General features: G+C 44.0%; 1 protein-coding gene across 3 annotated transcripts in view; it reads left to right on the top strand.

The window, feature by feature from the left end:
* DNAJC6 (DnaJ heat shock protein family (Hsp40) member C6) overlaps positions 1 to 23,461 on the top strand; it is a 71,012-nt gene that overhangs the window by 24,684 nt on the left and 22,867 nt on the right. For all 3 annotated transcript variants that reach the window (XM_034779570.1, XM_034779572.1, XM_034779571.1), the window contains exons 2-9: positions 3,997 to 4,147; positions 5,200 to 5,249; positions 5,367 to 5,515; positions 11,978 to 12,100; positions 13,909 to 14,042; positions 17,522 to 17,716; positions 18,156 to 18,273; positions 20,938 to 21,017. In XM_034779570.1, the coding sequence (XP_034635461.1) occupies positions 3,997 to 4,147; positions 5,200 to 5,249; positions 5,367 to 5,515; positions 11,978 to 12,100; positions 13,909 to 14,042; positions 17,522 to 17,716; positions 18,156 to 18,273; positions 20,938 to 21,017 (1,000 nt within the window). The remainder of the gene's footprint in view (positions 1 to 3,996; positions 4,148 to 5,199; positions 5,250 to 5,366; positions 5,516 to 11,977; positions 12,101 to 13,908; positions 14,043 to 17,521; positions 17,717 to 18,155; positions 18,274 to 20,937; positions 21,018 to 23,461) is intronic.

The raw sequence follows: 23,461 nt of genomic DNA, 5'->3' as shown, positions 1-23,461 counted from the left end.
ATATATATATATATATATATATATATATATATATAAAATTTTTTTTTTTTTTTTTTTTAATTGGACCAACCTCTGTTGGTGGAAGGGACAGACTTTTGAGCTTCACAGAGCTCTTCCTTAGGCCTGGAGAAGGTGTCCAGAGTGTCCATGCTAGTTTGTCTAGCTTCAGATCCAAGCTAACATGGATACTCAGGAGAAGAGAAGGTAACCAGAAGAAGAGCTCTGTGAAGCTCAAAAGCTTTTTCCCTTCCACCAACAGAAGTTCGTCCAATAAAAGATATTACCTCACCCACCTTGTCTCTCTCAATATTTATCCTGGTTAATTCAGACTCATGGTATGATATAGCTAATATTTTTAAAAAAATTAATGTCTGCACTTGCAGAATCAGCTTTCTCTTTCTCAACAGCAAAAATATTGCCCCACTAGTTAGCATGTATAAGACAAACAAGACGACAAATCTGGGATTTCTACTTCCATAAAAAGAAATGACTATACAGAAATTACCTGAACAGACTGTTTTCTTATCTTATCATGGATTAATTCCTGGTTTCAGTATCCATTGTTTGCTTAGCATGTGAGATGCTCTATCACTTCTGCTCAGTGATACTGATTTGTTCTGGTTTTAAACACTTTTTTATGCTTTTGCATGGCTTTGGGAGAGAGTGTTTGTTTGCCAGGGACAGAGGAGCTGCTGATGAATATATATTCTCTATAATTTAAAGGATAATGTCAGGGCTGGCTCTGGCTTTTTTGACGCCCTAGGCAAAAAAGCCACCCGCCGCCTGCCCCCCTCTTCTCCCTCCCCCCCCCCCCCCCCCCCCCGGTGGGGGCCCCCGCTGGGCTCTCTGCTCCCCCCAGCAGCCAGAGTGCCGGGGGGGAGGGCGGCGAGCCCGGCCGCGGATCCGCTCTCCCCAGTGGCCAGAGCACCGGGGGGAGGGCGGAGAGCCCATCTGGGGCTCTCCGCTCTCCCTGGTGGCCAGAGCGCTGGGAGCAGGGCGGCGAGCCCCGGGCGGCCAGAGCGCTGGGGAGAGGGCGGCGAGCCCGCCGCGGCTCTCCGCTCTCCCCAGTAGCCAGAGTGCTGGGGGGGAGGGCGGCGAGCCCGGCCGGGGCCCCGCTCTCCCCGACCGGCTGGAGCGCCGGGGGGAGGGCGGCGAGCCTGCTGCGGCTCCGCTCTCCCCGGCAGCCGGAGCGCCCTGCTGCGCCGCCCCCCCTAAGCACATGCTTGGTGGGTGGTGCCTGGAGCCAGCCCTGGATAATGTGCAGTAGAAAGAGAGCTTCAAGATACACTATCTCTGGAATGAAATGTCACTTTGTTCTCTTGTAAATTGTCTGGGTGATCTGCACTGTATCTTGTAACTAGGAAATTCGCTTTATCTGTCGGATCATAGGACACTTCCAATTCGCTGACTAGAAGATACTGAGTCCAGTAACTACCAAGGTTTTATGTCAAGTGCTGGTGTAATGTAGGCTTCTCAATGTGTGTAGGATGGATAACTGTGATAACTGCCCGTTATTGAACCTTCATTATTGGTTCTGTGCCCTCAGTTGCTTGACACCAACTATCTAAGCTTTTCAGTGGTAACAAGTTGAGTTTCTTCTTCAGTTCTTTTCCAGCACCATGGCTATCTGTAGCACATATGGACTTGTTTGTTCTACCTTTGCATCAGTCTTAATTTTCTTCTCCATGAAGATGGCTTTTAGATTTTCTTTTAAGAAAGTCTCTCTCCTCTCTCACCTCCCCAGGCATTCACTTTCTAACTGTTGCGCATATTTATTTTTGGTCAGCCTTTTCAGTGTGTCCTTTTTTAGTTCCTTCAGCAAATAAATTTCAAAGGTTGACTATCACCTATCTTCAGCTACTTCTTGTATTTCCATGTTCTCTGTCTCCCTTCGGTTCTCTTTAAGGTGAATTGAAAAAACCAAGAGTATCTTTGAGTACAAAACTACCTCCCACTTTCTTATATGTTAAAAATACCAGATGTTCATCTCTCTGTACTGTTCTTCCATATTCCCCTGTCATATGCTCACCTTACTTCAATTGAAAGCCAACACTTTTACTTTTAATCAGTCTCTTACTACCATATGGTTATTTAGAAGTGTGGGGGGTGGAAGGGAGTAGTATCTACTCTCCTAATGGGCAGCAGTATCAGTTGACTAGTCTTAAATTTTACAGCTTCTGTAGGGGATCCCATTCTAACTATTCCGAAACTACCACAGTACCATATGCTAAACATGCCTTAGATAAAGGGTGATAATAGCATAACTTCCAAACTGTAGGATCCATTGGTTCATTATGTGGTCTCCATTACTGTTTGGATTTTAAACAGCAAGTGTAGTGTAAATTATTTAAATAGGGACATAGGATTGGTAGTTTATAGCAAAGTAGAAACTGGATTTACTTTGTAGAGCAGTTCAGGCAGCCACTGAGCCAGTTGTACTGGCATCCATAAAAAAGGTTTTCATAACTTAATTATTGATGATTACAATAAAAATAAATATCAAATCACTTTTTTTTTAATTTGTGACATGAAGGATCTACTGTGTATAAGAACACATTGCATAACCCTAACCCACCATACTAACACTCTGTTTTGTTTTACTCTGGAACATTCACTTTATCATATTGGCTTCTTAGCATTAAATCACAAGTGTGAAGACATGCCGCCTCTTATTGTTTACATTACATTAATGTCCCAATCTGGTCCAAGGCCCATTATGCAGGGTGTTCAACGAACATATATGGTTTTAATAAAACCCACAAACATGTCCCTTCTGCTCGCCCTCCCCTGGTAAAATTGACACACCTACCTTGCCTGTTGACAACGGATATTGCCAGGAACACCTAACCCCATGACTATCTCCACTCCCAAGATACCCTGTCTGTGAAATGGGATGCCTACTATCATCCCCTCTTGCATATTGCGTGTATTACGAGGGTAGAAGGCAGAGAATAGAAAAGCTATTGGTTTGTATTTCTCATAGGAGACTAGATGTTCAGGGATTGGGAGACCGAGCCTGTGACTTCTGAGATGCATTCAGGCTGGTGACCACATCAGCTGTGATAAGAGTTGCTGAGATTGTTGCCTCGATTTCATGGTAGAGAAGTCAGTTACAGGAAGGGCAACCTTGATGGAAACTGAATTCTGCTTGTACCCGGAGGCTGGGTTGAGACAAAAAGTAGCATAGCTTGTACTGCTCTTGCCCATACTATGCCTATTCTATAGACCAGGGGAGGCTAAAACTTACTGACCCTTCAAGCCACATATGACCATCGTCAGACGTTCGAGAGCTGGGACACACCTGCTGGGGCTCCGGGCTTCAGCCCTGCGGGTGGCACCTGCTGGAGCTTGGGGCTTCAGCTTCTTTTGCTGCTGCCTCTCCCCAAGGAGCTAAAGCAGAGACCCCCTCCTTGCAGCTCCCAGCTGTTTGCTGTTACCTCTCCCTGCAGAGCTAACACCTGGGAGCTGCGGGGAGGGGCCACTGAGGGAAAGAGGGGGAGTGTGCCTGGGGGTGTGTGACTCAAGCTGTTGGGAGGTCTGAACCTTCAAATTGCGCACCCTCCTTCCCCCCCCCCCCCCCCCCGCACTCTTACAGTCAGCAGTTGTCTCTGGCAGAAGCTCCTAGCCCCACCCTGCCGCAGAGCAGAAGCCCTGAGCACCCCCCTCCTCCCCGGTAGGCAGAGAATGATGGAGTGTGGAAGGCTCCGGGAGCTGCACTTTAACTCCTTTGGCCACCCCTGCTATAGACTGTCAACCTGATGCCTTGCACACAATGCTAGCAACTCCTAAAAATCTTCACCTTGGAGTGCTTCCACAAATCTGAAAATCGATATTTAGCTGGAGATCAGTGAGAGTAACCTGTTTCCTGATCTTAAGCAAAGCACTCAGCTGTGTTACCATGAGGCTAAAGCAGAGTGCCTGTTGGCAGTATGTTCTTTGTTTTGAATGAGTGACATCTGTGTGACTCTTTTTTTTTTTTTTTTTTTTTTTAAAAAGGGGCATCATCGCCAGATATGGAATCCACCTATGGGGGAGGCTTACTAGACATGGTGAAAGGAGGAGCAGGGCGACTCTTCAGCAACTTGAAGGATAACCTGAAGGACACCCTAAAAGATACCTCTTCAAAAGTTATGCAATCTGTTGCCAGGTATAGTACAACCAAAGCCTCTCAACGCAGGTAAAACAAATACTGTAGCTGCAGGATGTTAGTGGGGAAGGAAACTACTTTGTTCTTAACCGGCATTGGACAAAGAACCTGGAAAAAGACCAGTTTATCTAGAAAGCTTTTCTTTTCTTTGTTTGATGTGACCTTTATGAATGAGTCAGTCTTATAATTGGGTATATGGTTTAAATGAAGCTAAGACCACTAAAGCAAGATTTGTAACCTTGAGATGAGTGAATGTCAGAGATCCTGAACATCAGAATGGGCTTTTCCTATCCATTCTCTTCTCCAAGTCTCTTTTCTACTCTTACCTCTATATCCCTTGTGCAATCCCACTTTTATCCTATGCAGACCGTTTTTTGTCTTTTTAAATACCGATTCTCCCAACTGACTGACCTCTGTTCCCTCACCTATCTGCTGCTCAACATGAGACGACAACCTCTCGCTAACATCTCACTTCTCCCTATTCAGCCCCCCCTTATTGTTTCCATCCTTAAATCCATTCTTGACCGCTACCTTTTAAGAGAATTCTGTTGACATGTTGCATGCTGTTGGTCACTGCTGCTGACCGCACCTCAGCTATGCACTGTGCTCTGGTGCCGCCTTGTGGTGTGCACTGTGTATTCTGGGATAACTGAGCTGGCAGAGCACTGACTGCATAGTTCATGATCTTACGAGAGGCTTTCAGGTGTCAGTGGAAGCTACTGACTGTGCAGGTTGCTCAAAAATTTCCATTAGAAATTGAAGTCAAGGCAGATGATGATGATGAAAAGTGGAGGATGCCCTATTGAGAAAAAAGAAGGCAATGGGTTAAAGACAATTGGGTATAAAAAGGTTGTTCAGTCCATTGTTGGAAAGCAACATTTTAAAACTCTACTTCTGTCTAAACAAGACTTAACTTCCAGTGTACTAAGTAGTTTGTCTCATCTGTTATCCATACTTAAACTGAAGTGAGTCTTTGTGGAGAAACATTGTTGTCTTGGCTTCTGTATGTAGGTGTGTATGTTAACGTGTCTTCCCTGCTTTCTTTCCTTTAGTTACACCAAGGGAGAGCTAGATATTTCTTATGTTACCTCAAGAATCATTGGTAAGTGTCAGTCACTTTTGTAAATGAAATGATGCTGTCTGTGGTAATCTGTGTTTTATGAACCAACTTCTGAACCCTGTTGTGGTCCGTACTCACTCTTGTGTTTGGTCTCAACAGTTATGTCTTTTCCTGCTGAAGGGGTTGAACTGGGGTTCAGGAATCACATTGAAGATGTGCGGACGTTCTTAGATTCACGACATCCTGACCACTACACGGTCTTCAATTTGTCACAGAAGTCTTATCGTAGTGCCAAGTTTCATAACCGGGTAAGTGCTTTCTTCTGGGATACCAAAGCCCAGGATCACAAAAATTGCTTCCGAGACCTCTTGCTCTCTGACCCAGAATTCTTACAAAACGAAGGGGGCAGGTTCTGTGCCTCCTGAGGCAGAGCACAGAAGGCTCGGCTCAGGGAGAGGGGGGACCAAAGGTGGCTTTAAATGCCCATTACGCTCCCTGGATTCGTGCCTACTGCAGGGCCTCAAACAGCCCCTGGCATAAGTTAAAGCAGCCCTTGAGGGCTCAGTGCTACGGCCTGTTCCTTCACCGGAGCTTGCAATGGGAGGGACTGTAGGGCTACTTAGGTTGTCGCTATGCCACCTGTGGCTCCTGTACAGCTACTAGAAACTGCTGCAGAGGAGTGAGGAATAAGCACTTAAATCTGAAAGATTTATCAGTCTATAAAACTTAGCGTTAATATACTGACTGAGTTGCACAATTCTTTAAAATTGTAGCATGTATGAATGAAAGTAGCTGCCATCTGCATGACTGCGTAACAGCATAATGCTCTGATGCTAATTTTGTTGAAGGCCTGAAAAGCAGAGGGTAGTTGTGACGGGTTAGACACGCCCTCTTCCCCACCCCACCCCACACACACCTGCCCTTCTTAGATGCCACCTGATGTACTGGGGTTTCACTGAGCCCCTCGTGCTCCACCAGCCTGGATTCCCTTCCCTGTTTTGCTGAATTAGGCTCTTCGGCCTCTTGCAGCACACACACAGGTAGGGCCACACCCAGCTGCAGGCACAGACTGAAGTCAGCTCTGTGTGAGAGGACTCACCCAGAACTCACATGCACACCCCCCTTTGGGGAATAAACCCAAAATAATACGGTCTTGTGCTGTATAGAAAGATTTGCAGAGCGCAAGCTCATAAAAATTGGCCCTCTTCCTCAATGTGAAGAGAGATGCACAACTTCTTGCCCTCTCCCTCTTCCCCCCCCCGTTAGAAATTGCACAAACTGGTTTTAATAATAAACAAAACAAATGTATTAACTATAAAAGGCAGATTTTAAGTGATAATAGGGGATAGCAAACAGAACAAAACAGATTCTGAGCAAATAAAACAAAACATGCATATTAAGCTTAAGATCTTAGACTAGTTTCAAGAAGTAATTTCTCACCTTAAATGTTGTTGTAGGCAAGCTGCAGTGTTTCTGTAGCTTCGAGATCCAGTTATTTCTTCTTACAGACTGGATCCCTGTCTCAGTCTGAACTCACCCCTGCCTTTCCTCTCAGGTTGGTTCCTTTGTCCCTTCAGGTACTTTCAGCATCTTTCTTCTTGGGTAGACCATAGAGGAGAGTCTAGATCAACCCCCTCCCCAGCCTTAAAAAGGATTTACCTAAGGCAGGAAACCTTTGTTTGATCCCTGTACGAGGAAAAATATCAGCGGTGTCCAAGGTGGTATTTTGTATCGGGTGATCTTATCACCTGACCTGGTAGTGTCACAGCTACATCTCAGGAAGGCGAGAGATTAGTATCTTCACAGTCTTGTTGTTTCTTCCTAATGGCCCATCAAGGCTGTGATGGTGGGTTGTCTGGTGGGGCACACGCACACGCGTAATTGTTACATAGTCAATATGCCTAATTTCAGATACAGAAATGATACATGCATAGAAATTGGATAATTACATTCAGTAAACTATAACCTTTCCAATGATACCTTACACGAGCCATCTTGCATAAAGTATATCTTAGGTATGTCATATTCATATCATATCCATATTTCTATGAAGAATATGGGGTGCGATGTCACAGTATAATCACCTACTGCAGATGTGGGCAAACTGCGGGCCATATCCAACACGCGAGACTGTCCTGCCTGACCCCTGAGCTCCCGGAGGGGGAGACTAGTCCCCGGCCCTTCCCCTGTTGTCCCCCTTCCCCTTCAGTCATGCCGCTGTGCTGGCCACACTCTGGCCCGCTGGTAAGGGAGCGGGGAGTGGGGGGGTTGGGTTGGAGTAAGGGAGCGGGGGATCCTGGGAGGCAGTCAGGGAGGATGGGGCGGTTGGATGGGGTGGAGGTTCTGGGTGGGGGGGGGGCTGTCAGGGGCTGGGGAACGGGAGGGTTGGATAAGGGGATGGGATCCCGGGGGAAGTTAGGGGCGGGGGATCCCGGGAGGAGGTGGTCGGGGACGAGGAGCAGAGGGTGGTTGGATGGGGGTGGGAGTCCTGTGGGGGGCTGTCAGGGGGTGAAGGCGTGGATAGGGGACAGGGAGCAGGGGGGTTGGATAGGGGGCGGGGGTCCCAGGAGGTCTGGGGACAAGGAGCAGGGGGGGTTGGATGGGTCGGGGATTGTGAGGGGGGCAGTCAGGGGGCAGGAAGTGGGAGGGGGTAGATAGGGGGCGGGAGCCAGGCTGTTTGGGGAAGCACAGCCTACTGTGTTGGTACTGTCCATAGGGAAACCTCACTTCACCAGACTCTCCTAGAAAGAATTAAAAAAGCAAAGCAGTGAGAACTGCTATCCTAGCAAAGGTGCTTTTAAAGAAAACTTCTTTAAAATAAACTAGCATACTTCTGTGTTGCAAAACTGTCTCTAGTTACATAAAGTATTGATGCAATTGGTGATGTAACTTTATTTTGTGAGGGCAGGAATATCTGGTGGCTAAAGCACAGGGTTGGAAGTTAGATATGGGTTGTGTATCTGGCTCTGCCACTGACTTTTATTATTTGAAAAGTCACTAATGCTTTCTGCCTTAGTTTCCTCCTCTGTAAAACCAGAATGATACCAGACAGAAGTGTTGGGCTCCAATTTGTTGAAGGTTTTAAAGCATTTGGAGATCCCTGTAGCTATGCAAGGTTAGGCATAACTTGGAAAAACTTTCCTACAAGCGATCTTCTTCCTCCTTCTTTCTAGCTCTGTCTTCCACCAAAACGCAACATTAATTACTAAACTTAAGCTAGTGTAGCAAGAGATTACCTAACTTCAGTTTAGTCTGATCTATAGTTAATAGTCTAATTGCCACTACTGTCTAGATCACTGGTAGCCATTTCATTTACATTTGTGCACATACCATGGATTTTTGCCACTAAAAAAATGGCCGTTTGTGAACGGCCTTTCTGTGGTGGTGTTGCATGCTGTCAGTGAATCAGGAAAACCTGTTAGGTTAAAATAATCAAGAAGCTTTTAATTTACATTCAATTAATGAATTCAGGCATATTTGTTGGCAATGGGACTGAGATGAAGAGGGCTCAAAAAAACTGGACTAACATCAGGGCTCTTATGTATCAATAGAAGATGCAGTGGGATCTGTATTTTCAGCAGCTCAACTTAAAATATTTTAGTGGTATTGCTACTGTTGTCATATATCGAAAGAATGCTATAGGGCAGGAAATAGTATTCATTATTTACTACTGTGTAGTTTACTACCTACTAAGAATGACTAGCCATTTTGTTAGCTGTTGGCTCAAGACATGAGGCAAAAATGATAAATAACATTTATTAAAATGCAGCATCATAAGGTTCTGGGCTGGGATAGTCTGTCTCTACTAGGCAGGCAGGAAAGATAAGGTATAATTTTGCATAATTGTTCCATGGTGCTCTTGCAGTGGATGTGGAATACATGAAAAATACTAATCAGATCCTAAAGGAGCTGAAATCCTTGTATAACTATTCTCCATTTAGGTTTTGGCTCAGGATTAACTGAGAAGTGTTCCTCCCAATCCCCTCCATGCACAGTAGCTGCTTGTTCTGTTGTTTATTTAAAGTGGATTATTCGTTTCCTATTCTCTAAGACTTCTTTTTCAAGAGGAATAAATCTTTATATAAAAATGTTTTAAATTCATGATTGCTGGTAAGTCTCATCTCTTATAACCCTTTTTGCCTCCTACTGGCTCATTCACCACTTTTTTTTTTCCCCCCTAGACTTGTGAAGAGGAAAAGTAGCTGCCATATCTGAAAATAGGAGACAGTTTTAAAAAAATTAGCATGGCAAAATGTAGAGCCACTGGAAGAATGTAAATAGGAACAGTATAATGCTCATTAGTCCTTTAATATTCCATTCTTCTAGTGCAGGGGTCTCAAACTCCTGGCCTGCGGGCTGAGCCTCCCCAATGTGGCCTGCGCAGCTCCAGCAGTTTTGGGGTCAGGTCTCTCCCTTGGCCCCACCTGCTGCCCCCGGGCGGTCCCCCGTCTGGGGCCCCAGCAGCACAGTGGAACTGAGCAGTGTCTGCCTGGTTGCTCCAGTGGCTGCTGGCCCCTCCATGCAGCCCTGGGGTGGGGCTGTGCCTCTGTGCACTACCCCGCCCCAAGCACCCCTGTGGCCAGTGGGACGCTGTGGGGGTGGTGCCTGGGGGCAGCAGCACACAGAGGCCCCCTGGCCTGCCCCAGGTAAGCACCGCACTGCCAAACCCCTCCCAGAGCTTGCACCCCAGACCCCTTCCGTACCCAAACTCCCTCCTAGAGCCTTAGGCAGGAGGGGGGTGGAGTTTTGGGGGGCGGGTTCTGAGTGGCATGAGTGACATTATTAGCCCGCTGGGAGGATCTGAGGACTGGCACTGGCCCTAAGGTATATTGAGTTTGAGACCCCTGTTCTAGTGACTTTCCTGGTAGTGGTTTCTCTGGCAGTTTCCCAAGGAAGCTGGGAGAAATTCAAAATAAAAGTCTTATGCACAAAAGCAAGATGATGATGTTACGGTCCTAGCACGTATCATAAACATGGCCACAGGCCCCCATATTTCAAAAGCCATATAAAACTTCCACTTACTTTTATGTTGTGTTGAATTTCCTTAGTGATATTGAGGTAGCACTTCAAATAAAGAAAACTACGTAACATATACTTAAAAATTTCCTAATTGCATATTTGCTTGCTGGCCTGTAATTACAGACCAAGCAAATGCATAATTATGGACTGCTGGAAATGCATATTTACTTTATAGATGGGAATGGCTTTTTCAGAGTCTGCTGTGTCAAGGCCTAGTTAGAGGATATTTAGTTTATGGGTGGTTGGTCATATTGACAGTAACCGCCTCTCTTGGAGAACAACAAAACACAATCTGGACTAATTGCCTGTGCAACTCCACTTTAAAAAATCATGATGTGAAAGTGTCTGGGGGGGGGGGAAAAAAGCCGAATGGCCAAATAAATGCTCATTGCACTTCATGTGAGCACTCCCTAACGTATGCTCGTGCTACAGCTCAAAATGACTATTTCTGACTATTGTACATAATTTAAAATAAGAATTTGTGTTATAGACCATTAACTGCCGCAACAGATGCCATGCTAGGTGCTTACAATGGGAAACAAAACATTCTTATAGGGGGATTCCAGCCTTGCTATTGATCCTCTTACAAATATTAGGGTTCTAACGAAATACAACCCAAAATACAGAATTAATTGCTTAGACATTATGGGCAGAGTCTGAGTAAGCCACCTTGCCAAATTTATATCCTTCTCCTTTTAAGTGCTTATATGATTATCAAAGGAACTTCCCTGTATTTAGGAAGGTTTAACCAAACCATCTTCTTCTCTCCCCTCTCCCTGCCCCCGGTATTTCTAAAGCAGAATTCAAATGTCTGCTTGGGGGGGGAAAAAACTGCTCTTCAGACAAAGAGTGAAACTTGGTGCTGCAGCTTCCTACCTCTGGCCAGAAACCTCTTTTAAAAAGGCAATTCAATTAAAAATAAGCCAACTGGAGAAATAGGGTTGTGGAAGGCTAGCCAATCTGCAACTTGGCACAGCACTGCAAAGATTGTCCTTGAGACAACTGTGTGATTCAGAGGGTATGTGGATGAGTGATAGCTAGAAGTGCTTTGCTTATTTGTACAGCTTAGCATTTGAGGAATAATGTTCTGGCTGACATCTTAGTAACTCTTTATTACCAATTCCTTTCTGCAAAGAATTACTCATTAGATTGCTGTAGAAATCAGATCTCTCTCATTACCGAGAGAGAGTCCAGGAATTAATATTTACTAATTAGGCACTGGTGGCCTGATCTTCAGGGTTGCTGAGGTCTCTCAAATCCTATTCCATTAAGTCAGTGGAAGCAAGAGATGCTCGGCTCCTCTTGAAAACCAGGCCCTAACTTTAAGAACCAATTTGCTAAGGTGTCAATCCTGTGACATAATGCAGGACTTACTACAGTGTAACTACAGTATAATCAAAGCACAGCAATTTGATCCAACTCTTCCTTGCAAAGAGAATTCAGTGCTTTAAATGGTTACTAAGGATGATCCAAGTTGCATGCTAAATATTTCAAAACTGTTTTAAAATATTTTATCCCTGACAATACATCAATTTCATATTATGAAATGAAAAATCCTCTTCTCTTGCCCCTTCTATAATTCATGCCTCCCCATTAAGCAGAGTTATGCATGAAAAGAGAGGCTGAAGGGGTTTAAAGCATAGCATTTACCTTGTGTGGAAGGAACATGCTCTTTTTGACAGGAAAGATCCATTGAAGTGTCTCAATTAAAGGGATTATGAAGTTTGTTTGTTCACTATGTGATCTCCTAGGTATCTGAATGTAGCTGGCCAATGAGACAAGCGCCCAGTCTGCATAATCTCTATGCTGTATGTAAGAACATGCACAACTGGTTACAGCAGAACCCCAAAAATGTGTGTGTCATCCATTGCATGGTAAGTCCGCCAGTAGCTGCATTTGAGAAATCTCTGCTTGTAACCTTTTGCTTCCCTGGGGAACTGACCAGCAATAAATGCACCATTGTACAAGGATACAATGAAGTAAGTCTATACAGGAGAATAAGCATTATACAATCTGCCAATATGCAAAAACCGAAACTTAAATATAAAGAGATGATTCAACTTGATTTAAGCTAAAATTGCTTCATGTCTTACATGTATTGCAATATATTTGATCACCTAGTTTGAGAGCCTTTTCTGGCCAGCACAACGGTAGACATTGCTTTGAGTAGTGTTATGGTTTGTCACAACTTTAAATGCAGTTTCTAGTTTGGCTGGGGGGAGGAGCGCTTGAATAAGAATAATTAAACCTACCATTAAAATGTGGGTCTATTCTGAAAATTCTCTCTGCAACGAGAGGGACATTTTACTCATCAGATCTGCTTCCTGTGAGTATTGAGTCAAATTATACTAACTTCCATGAAAAGTAAGTCTGATGGCTTTTAATCCAGTGAGTCCTGCAGAGCCAACGTTGCTAAGGAAGATGAACCATGTTCTGTCCCTCCTTGTACATCAACAGACTTGTTAACAAAGTAGTGTTTCCAGGGCCTTGTGCAGATCCAGTGAGGGCCACGTAATTGCACAGATGTTGAGGACAGTGTAGGCTGAAGATTGCGTCAGTGACACCTACACAATCACACTCTTTGGCCTGTAGAACCTTTATGGTTGATAATGATCCCGAAGGAGTTCTGTTTAACTTTCAGAACCCAGGTTGTCATTCCAGGGCTGGCAGTTTTGGGCAGTAAAAAATTCCAGATGAAATCTGCCTAGCTCATAAGAAACTCCCGATAAATATTAACCCTGGTGCCTCATAGTGTCACTCTCAATATGAGTACGGTTTTTCTGTGAAAATCAGAAACACATAGGTTCTCTAGGTATGTAGTTTCCCAACCCCAAAGACTCAAACATGACAGAGCTCCCAAATTAATTTTGTGTGTTGAAGGGCATTTTTCTCTTTTACCGCCCTCCCCTAACTAGCTTATACAGCCAGCCAAGTCCAAAAGATAGGCAGGTTACCAATATGGGGCCCCTCTTCAGCAAGGCACTTAAACCAGTGCTTAACATAAGGTATGCAATGATGTTGTACCCATGTTGGTCCCAGGATATTAGAGAAACAAGGTGGGTGAGGCAATATCTTTTATTGGACCAACTTCTGTTGGTGAGAGAGACAAGCTTTTGAGCTTACACAGAGCTCTAACCCTGAAGAGCTCTATGTAAGCTTGAAAGACATGAGTGGTCCCTTTGATTTCAAGCACATGCCCTATTCAGCAGGATACTTAAGCCTTAGTCTGTTCTGGGGTGGCAAATCCTGTATCAAGGTAAATCACTGCTTTAGCAGATGTCTGAAATAGCAGATTGCAGTGAGCCTAAGATCTGCAGGTGTATTTTAATATTACAAACAGCAAATTACTAAAACACACAGCAGAAGTTCCAATCCAAAGACAAGTTATTTCTGGGCCCTCAAAATCTTGTGTGAATCATCAGCTACACTTGTATGCACTTCTGTAAAATATCTGAATCAGTTTAAATCAACTGTATTTAGTCTGGTTCAAAAGTTAATTACTGGAAATTAAAGTGCCGAAACAAGAGTTTTTATAGACCTTCCTCCTTTAGTTCTAATACAGCCATGTCATTGAAATCTTGCTGAAATGCGCTTTTAAATATGGATTGGGTTAAAATAGACTATCCTTTCCCTTCAATTAACAGGATATCTCTGATATGTGCTCTTGCATTTTATCTGACAGGATGGCCGTGCAGCATCAGCAGTTCTGGTCAGTGCAATGTTCTGTTTCTGTCATCTCTTCTCTAGTCCAATCCCAGCTATTCAGTTGCTCAACTCAAAGAGACCTGGAATAGGACTCTGGCCATCCCACAGAAGGTAGAGTATGTTAGTCGGGCGAGCACTATTCAACATAGTTAAATGTATAACTGTTTTAGGCCTGTGGTCCCCATTTCCTTAGCTGTCCAGGCCTGGGTCCTGCAAACATTTCCGTGCGTAGTCCCACTGAAGTCAGTGGAACTGCTCATGTGCCACATGCTAGCTTGAGTAATGATGGTCTAAAGTATTAAGCAAGAGGTTTGGAGTTTGAGTTCCAGTCCTAGTATGTTAACATTGCCAGAGCTATGTAGTGTCGGGCAAGTTCCTTAGTCTTTTGTGTCCTAGCTTCACCCTATGTAAAGTGAGAGTAGTGAATGCTGTTTTCCTCAAATTGTATCCAAGGATTAATAGATGAAGGCTGTTTGTTTATGATGGCTTTGTTCCTTAGGTTGAAGAAAATTAAGACAAGTCTGGGCTTAATATTGCTTCAAACTTCCCCCCAAATGACCATTTGTCTGATCAGAAACTTGCTGTGTAAAACATCTTGTTTACAGTAGGTTTGTCTTGCAACTGAAGAATATCCTGTTGGTAGGCTCCCACAGAGTGAATAGAAAAAATGCAGTGATGAGTATGTAGAAACAAAAGTTTAAACCCCTAAGATACTTAGCCTAGTTAAACTGAAAGCAGCATTGCTGTTTCCTGGCAAGTTTTGAATTTGTCATTATTTTTTCTTTTCCAAAAGTGCTGTTTAGAATCATTATAGAAACAAACCCTCCAATCCACTTAACTGGAGCTAAATTAACTGCTCTCTAAGAGTATATCTACACTGCGCCGCCCAAAAAAAAAAAAAAAAAAAAAAGGCAAAAGGGAATCTCAGAGCCCAAATCTACAGACTCAGGCTCCTGCTACAGCACTTAAAAATAGTAGTGTAGATGTTCCCGCCTCAACCTCTGGAACCCTGCAAGGGGGGTGGGTCTCAACCAGAGTGGGAACATCAACTGCACTGCTATTTTTAGCACCATAGCATGAGCCCAAGTGTGTTTCCAAAGCCACACTAAGGCTCAGGCAGGGAAAAGGGTCCAGCAGTGCCGGGTCAGGAAAGCTCTGCCCCTCACGTACTGCCAAGCATACTCCTGGGGAAGAGAATATAGAGTTCTAGCAGCCCAGGCTGGGGGTAGGAGAGAAGCCATTTCCTGGAGAAGCACTGCCCTGAGACAGGAGGAGAAGCTCTTACCAAGGAGTTCTGCTGTGAGTGTTCCATTTCCCACCTCCCCCACCCCCCACCCCTCCGCCTTTTAGACATCACCCAAGAGGTAGGGGCACCAGAGGGTCACCTACATCAGCCCTGAGACTCTGGGGTTCGAAGCAAAGGACTATAAGTAAACAGCAATCCCACTTCAAACTGAGGCATTGGGTGGGGGAGGTGGGCCAAGCATAGGTCTATTATCCTTGGTGGAATGAGGGGGCCTGGGTCCCCCTAATTACTCCAGATTCCCCTGTGCCTAGCCCTGGGATGGGCAGGACTAAGGGGTTATCAACCAGGAGGCCGATCCAGCTGAACCCCATTCAAGGAGTTCAGGACACATTGAACTAAAAGAGACTGGAGAAGCAGGTGCTGACCCCTAGGCCTGCTGACCAAATAGACAATCCTGCTGCACCAAGTCTGTAGTCCTGGGCTCTGAGACTGGCTGGTGTGTGTGTATAATTTTGTGCAGTATAGACTTTATTTATAAATGCAGAATTGGCATAAAATGCTTACATTGCTTGCTTTGTGGCTTGACGGCAGCATGTTGTACAAATACTGACAAAATTTCATTCTTGGAACTTTACAAGCAGCTCATTACAAGTTTATGCTCTCCAAGTGCCTCTCTTCTAGAAAACAGAAGTGATAATTGTGTGCTGGGTAGGGCTGTTGATTAATCGCAGTTAACTCACGCAATTAACTCAAATTAATCGCAGTTTTAATTGCACTGTTAAACAATAGGATACCAATTGAAATTTATTACATATTTTGGATGTTGTTCTACACTTTTATATATATTCTGTGTTGTAATTGAAATCAAAGTGTGTATTTTTATTACAAATATTTGCACTGTAAAAATCATAAACAAAAAATTTTTTCAATTCACCTCATACAAGTACTGTAGTGCAATCTCTTTTTGTCATGAAAGTGCAACTTACAAACATAGGTTTTTGGAGTGTGTTTTTGTTTGCTACATAATTTTACTCAAACAAAAAAGTAAAATTTCAGTGCCTACGAGTCCACTCAGTCCTGCTTCTTGTTCAGCCAATCACTAAGACAAACAAGTTTGTTTACATTTACAGGAGATAATGCTGCCTGCTTCTTATTTACCATGTCACCAGAAAGTGAGAATAGGCATTTGCATGGCACTGTTGTAGCCGGCATTGCAAGGTATTTACATGCCTGATATGCTAAACATTCGTATGACCCTTCATGCTTCGGCCACCATTCTAGAGGACATGTTTCCATGCTGACAATGCTATTTTAAAAATGTGTTAATTAAATTGGTGACTGAACTCCATGGAGGAGAATTGTATGTTCCCTGCTCTGTTTTACCTGCATTCATCCAAGACTGCTATAATATGAAATATATGGCAGATGACCCAGCACACGTTGTTCATTTTAAGAACACTTTTTCACTGTAGATTTGACAAAACCCAAAGAAGGTACCAATTTGAGATTTCTAAAGATAGCTACAGCACTCGACCTAAGGTTTAAGAATCTGAAGTGCCTTCCAAAATCTGAGAGGGACGAGGTGTGGAGCATGCTTTCAGAAGTCTTAAAAGAGCAACACTCCAATGTGGAAAGTACAGAACCTGAACCCCCAAAAAAGAAAATTAATCTTCTGCTGGTGGCATCTGACTCCGATAATGAAAATGAACATGCGTTGGTCCACATTGCTTTGGACTATCGAGCAGAACCCATCATCAGCTTGGACACATGATGGTTGAAGCATGAAGGGATATATGAATCTTCAGCGCATCTGGCATGTAAATATCTTGCGACACTGGCTAAGAAAGTGCCATGTGAATGCCTGTTTTCACTTGCAGGTGACGTAAACAAGAACCGGGCAGTATTATTTCCTGCAAAAGTAAATAAACTTTTGTTTTAGCAATTGGCTGAACAAGAAGTAGGACTGAGTGGACTTGTAAAACTTGAGAGCCTACATTGTTTTGTTTTTGAATGCAGTTATGTAACCAAAAAAAATCTACATTTGTAAGTTGTACTTTCGCGACAAAGAGATTGCACTACAGTACTTGTATGAGGTGAATTGAAGAATGCTATTCTTTTTACAGTGTAAATACTTGTAATAAATATAAAGTGATAACTGTACACTTTGCATTCTATATTGTAATTTAAATCAAAATACTTGAAAATGTAGAAAACATCCAAAAAATATTTAAATACTATTCTATTATTTAACAGTGCAATTAATTGTGGATTTTTTTTTTTTTTTTTTAAATTTCTTGATAGCCCTAGTGATGGGATCATTTGGTAATGGCTCTCTTTGTTGCAGATACCTAGGATACATTTGTGATCTAATAGCAGAAAAGCCCATCCACCCTCACTGTAAGCCTCTTACTATCAAATCAGTCTCTCTCAGTCCGGTCCCCTGTTTCAATAAACAGAGAAATGGGTGTCGACCCTTCTGTGACATTCTGATTGGAGAAACCAGAATCTTTACAACCTCCCAGGAATATGAAAGAATGAAGTAAGTTACTATGGCTTTCTTATCTCTTAATGATGCTAATAAGTCTTTTTTTTAGTGTAATTCATCTAATTTCCTAGGCTCCGGATGGGTGGGTGGGCGTTTTTGGTTTGTTTTCCCCCTGACTGTGATTAAATTGGGCACGATAATGCTACTAGAAGTGAAAATGTTATTGGAAAGTTGATGCCCAGTGTTAAAACTCGACTGCCAGAGCTTGTCTGAACTTCTGTTATGAGGTGCTGGGGCTTACCACTATACTAGTAGTTCTATGTGAAGCATTACTGTTTCAACTGACAACTAGCCAGAGAACAGAATGCTACTTCTGTCAACTAATCATGGTCTGAGTTTTGAGATTATGTATTTTTAAAGTACACAAGCAATAATTTTAATGGTACTGCTGAAGTGAGCATAACAATGGACTTCTTCCTCATTTGTTTTAAAGGGAATTCCGTATGCAAGAAGGGAAAGTCCTAATTCCATTAGGAGTTACTGTTCATGGAGATGTTGTCCTTTCTGTCTACCATATGAGATCAACCATTGGGGGACGACTTCAAGCAAAAGTATAGTTTGGTCTACCTTTTGATATGCACAACACAAACACTGAGTCAAAGACTGACCCTGGCACTCAGATTGAAGTGGAAAGAGGCAAAGTAGCCATAAAAATGTTTGGCATGACCTCAACCTCTCCAAATCTTTAGGAGTGAAGCTCAGAGTAGGCAGTGACAGTGCTGATGGCATGTATGGAGGGGGGCCAGGCAGAGTCCCTCCAGCTGCTAGACCGAAAGACCCTCTGCTGGTAACTAGCTTGAAGCAACGGCCCATTGGAATCCCTACCCTGCCACATATGGAAGGAGGTGGCAACAAGCCAGTATCTCCACATTCCTAATCCCTACCAAATTCACGGCCATGGAAAAACTCATCCCGGACCGTGAAATCTTGTCTTTCCCCTGTGAAATCGTCTTTTTTTGTGTGGTTTTTACCCTATACTATGCAGACTTCACAGGTGAGACCAATGTTTCTCAAATTGGGGGTCCTTTCCCAAAAGGGAGTTAGGGGCAGGGGGGTTGCAAGCTTATTTTAGGGGGGTTGCAGTATTGCCACCCTTACTTCTGCGCTGCCTTCAGGGCTGGGCAACTGGAGAGCGGTGGCTGTTGGCCAGGGGCCCAGTTCTGAAGGCGGCAGCAGCAGCAGCACAGAAGTAGGGTGGCATGATATGGTATTGCCATCCTTTACATCTGTGTTGCTGCCTTCAGAGCTGGGTGGCTGGAGAGTGGTGGCTGCGGACTGAGGGCCCAGCTCTGAAGGCAGCAGCACGGAAGTAAAGATGGCAATACCAGCTGCAGCTCTCAGCCGGCAGCCACCACTCTCCAGCCGCCCAGTTCTGAAGACAGCAGCGCAGAAGTAAGGGTAGCAGTACCGCAAACCCCCTATAATAACCTTGTGACCCTCCCCCCAACTCCTTTTTGGGTCAGGACCCCTACAATTACAGCACCGTGAAATTTCAGATTTAAATAGCTGAAATTATGAAACTTTCAATTTCACACTTGGACAATTTTTAAAAATTGTCCAAGATGGACCGTGAATTTGGTAGGCCCTACTAATGTGCCATTTCATCATCCTCTGGGTGGACTGGGCTGGAGTGGAGTCTTCGTTTGCAGGAGGAAAGTTCCTGCATTCTCTCAGGATTAGGTCAACAGACTTTTAACATACATAATGTCAACATGGTTGTCTGTCAGAACAGATATATAATAAAATCATTTAAAAAAAAATTAAGATCTCTTGAGAAATGAGAACAAAGGGGAGAAATGTTTACTCAGCACTGAGGTGTTCTGAATTACATGCGAGGAAGGAGAGTTGAAGATGATTAGAGATATTGGACTCTGAGATAGAAAAGCTGTTGTATGCTTGAAAAACAAATTAGGTGATGACATAATAAGATGTAGGTGTCAGTAAAGACTTTCATTCACTTTACTCCTGAGGGCATTCTGTCCCAGAAAAATTTAAAATTCTGCACATTTATTTATCAAATGTGGAGGCTCCAGCATGGCAGGCCACTGGTTGCACAGAGGTGGGAGATCACTGTGCAGCTCCTCCCAGGACATAGACTCAGTGGCGAGGCTGCACCCAACCCTGACACAGCACAAGGACCGGCCTGCCCCAGAAACACCCCAGGGCCCTGCCCACCAGGTGTGGGCAGGCAGACTCAGCAAGGCAGGATCCAAGTGTGTGGGGGATCCACGTGTGGATTGAGAGGGTTCTGTGTGGGGCAATCTGGGTGTGGGTGGCTCAGTGGAGGATCTGGGTGCAGGGGGGATCTGGGTGCACAGGGGGTTGGGGGGGGGGGGAGGAGTTCTGGGTGCAATAGTAATGGGACTCTGCAGGAGGGTCCAGGTGAAGGTGCTTGGGGCTCACAGTGGAGGTTTGGGTGTGGAGGAATTAGAGCTTGACAGAGGGGTATGGGTGTGGGGGAACTCTGGGGGGTCTAGAGGCAGCTGGTTGGAGCTTGGTGAGGATGTGGATGGCTTGTTGGGGTGGTACAGGGGGAGTGTGGCTCATTTGGGGGGGGTTCTGAGTGCAGGGGGGGTGAGCCTCAGTGAGAGGGTTGGGATATGAGGGGGTCTGGATGCACAGGGGTTGGGCGGATGGGGGGGGGGAGCAGCTCCTTCTATAGGGATCTCTTCCCCTGCAACTGAGGAGCAATGGGTGCAGAAAGCCAGGGGGAGGGGGAGAGTTTGCAGAGCTTCCTTCAGCCAGGAGAGAAATCTGGGGGTGGGTCGAATACGGCCCCGGTTGCTGTGCAAGGAAAGAGGAAGTCCTGTTCTTCCCAGCCCAACTGGGACTAGCAGCTGAGCCTGGCACGGGATAGGAGCCACCAGCCAGATCTTCCCCAGTCCTGCCTCCTGCCCCACAGTGATTTACTTCTCTGCCAGCTGCTCTGGGCCCCTGAAACATGCTGCTGGGGAGGGTCTCCTGACTGCTTTTGTGGCTTCCCTGTCAAAGTCATTTTTCTGTAGGGAAGCAAATCTGCGGGGAACATAAATTCTGCACATCTGCAGTGGTGCAGAATTCCCCCAGGAGTATTTGCTTATATAGTTACAATTAGTGAAGTAGAACTGATTAGCTGTCTGTATATCGTATAAATCTAGAGAATTACTTCCCTTTATTTAAAATGTGTATACTTAATCTCGTGATTGTTTGTTTTTGTTTGGGTGTTTTTTGTTAAGATGACAAACACACAGATCTTCCAGATTCAATTTCATACTGGATTCATAGCACTGGGAACAACTCTGCTAAAATTTACAAAGTAAGTACCTCTTAGATCAGAGACCAGTAGTGCATGCAAACTTCAGCATGTTAGCTGCATATAAATAATCTGACCATCACTGACTAGTTTGATAAAGTAACCAATGCATGTTAGCATATAAATAAGGCATAAATAGCTCTTCTAAGATCTGCTGCCTGAGTAGCTTTGACATTGACAAAAGACTAAACTGTCAGACTTTTATTCCAGTGTCTCTCAAATACCTGTTCTGAGGGGCGGGGGAAATGAGAAACGGAGTTTTCTGCAGACCATTTTTTTTCTTTTACTTTGAGGGAGCCATCTCTTCCCTAGGTACCACTCATTCAGTGATTCTCAAACTACATAATGGGCAATTGTGAAAATGCAGAAAAAATATTTGGGCGTTCCATAATGAGTGGTCCCCTTCCTCCCTATCTTTTTTTTTTTTTTTTTTTTTTAAATGGTCCAGGTTACTTAATATATTTAAATGCATGCATGATGTGCACTCTTCTTGTCTTGCTGGCTCATATCCACTCTGGACTCTGCAGTAGGAGAGCTGTCTGGAGCACCTAGAATATACAGTAGAATGTTTTACTCACATTTTCTGCCTACTAAGTGAAAGTCCCTTAAAGGGAAAATACTCTTGGACTTTCTGAGCCTCCCTAGAAAGGCGAGTCTCCCCTTTTGTTTCCAGTATAACTAATACCTGGACATCCCTTCAGCTGGCTCAGGTCTGCCTGTCTCTGCTTAATGGGGAGGGAAGTTATGCCCACTACTTCCCCAAGGCTGGTGCATTGTGGTAAAATATCCTAGGCAAATGTCTTAATTTCTGAGATACAACTTTTATTTTCAGTGCCCTAGGTAATTTAATAGGTAAAACAAACAGATCCTCGCATACAGTCTGTGGTATATCTAACCCCTGCAAGGGTGACTGCATGGTGGTGTGGCGTATGGGAGGATGAGGGGAACAATAAAATGGCCAAGATCTTGTTCCCTTTCATGGGTGAATGGAATAAGATAAAAGAACAGGAGTACTTGTGGCACCTTAGAGACTAACAAATTTATTAGAGCATAAGCTTTCGTGGACTACTGGGCTGTAGTCCACGAAAGCTTATGCTGTAATAAATTTGTTAGTCTCTAAGGTGCCACAAGTACTCCTGTTCTTTTATCGGATACAGACTAACACAGCTGCTACTCTGAAACCTGGAATAAGATACTTTCTCTGTAGAAGTGTTCAAGGGAAATGTCTCTTATTGATTTCATTAACTCTGTTTTACAAAGTCTTAAAATAACCAAACTAAGGCTTGAGTACTCTAAGAATGTTCACTGCTTACAACTTTTGCATTCATTAGACTGCAAAATCAGATACTGAGTATGCTCCTTANAAGAACAGGAGTACTTGTGGCACCTTAGAGACTAACAAATTTATTAGAGCATAAGCTTTCGTGGACTACTGGGCTGTAGTCCACGAAAGCTTATGCTCTAATAAATTTGTTAGTCTCTAAGGTGCCACAAGTACTCCTGTTCTTTTTGCGGATACAGACTAACACAGCTGCTACTCTGAAACCTGGAATAAGATACTTTCTCTGTAGAAGTGTTCAAGGGAAATGTCTCTTATTGATTTCATTAACTCTGTTTTACAAAGTCTTAAAATAACCAAACTAAGGCTTGAGTACTCTAAGAATGTTCACTGCTTACAACTTTTGCATTCATTAGACTGCAAAATCAGATACTGAGTATGCTCCTTACGTGGTGCAGTGACAATAGCTTATTATGCTACTGTTTTTCCTGACTTCTCCTAACTGCAAAGTGGGTAGAGTCCAGTCAAAAGGCAGCTTGATCCATGTGATGGGGCATAGAAACTCCACACTGGATCAGAGAGCAGAAATGAGTAATGGTCTGAAACTGAAAATGGCAGACCAGAAATTTCAAGGCTGGAAGAAGTATGCAGCCTTCAGACTCCTAATCAATAATTGAGAAGGTAACAGAATAGACAGAAGGGAACACCAACTCCCCCAACTCAGAGGGAACTGGCTTGACAAGGACTACACCCATGTGATGAGACAAGGAACTTTCTTGGGGACTGATTTACAGACTGTCCAATCACTGGATGAGTAGGAGAACATGGCTGTGGTTTCCAGTATAATGACAAAGCCTAGATATGGAATAGTTGATTTGGGGATGTGTCCTAGCCCACATCTACCTTATGGCAACGAGTTTGCAACTCGGAGCAGACTAATTTGGGTAACTGATTCCATTTTATTTTAAATAAAGTATCTCTATTCAAGAGAAGTGTAGAGACCCAACAGCAGTTGAAAAATATAGACTGAGTGCGGACAGCAGCACAATTTGTCAACCAGTGAGGTTGATTTTTTTTGAAATGGGAACTATTAGGATGGAGTGAGACAAGAGTCTTTAGAGTACAATTTCTGCCCTCCCCTCTCTCCTTCCTTGGGCACTAGCTAAAG

The sequence above is a fragment of the Trachemys scripta genome, chromosome 8, assembly GCF_013100865.1.
Source record: "Trachemys scripta elegans isolate TJP31775 chromosome 8, CAS_Tse_1.0, whole genome shotgun sequence".
NCBI classification, from domain to species: Eukaryota; Metazoa; Chordata; order Testudines; family Emydidae; genus Trachemys; species Trachemys scripta.
Note: the sequence above shows the minus strand (reverse complement) of the source record. Positions and strands in the feature narration are given on the sequence as shown.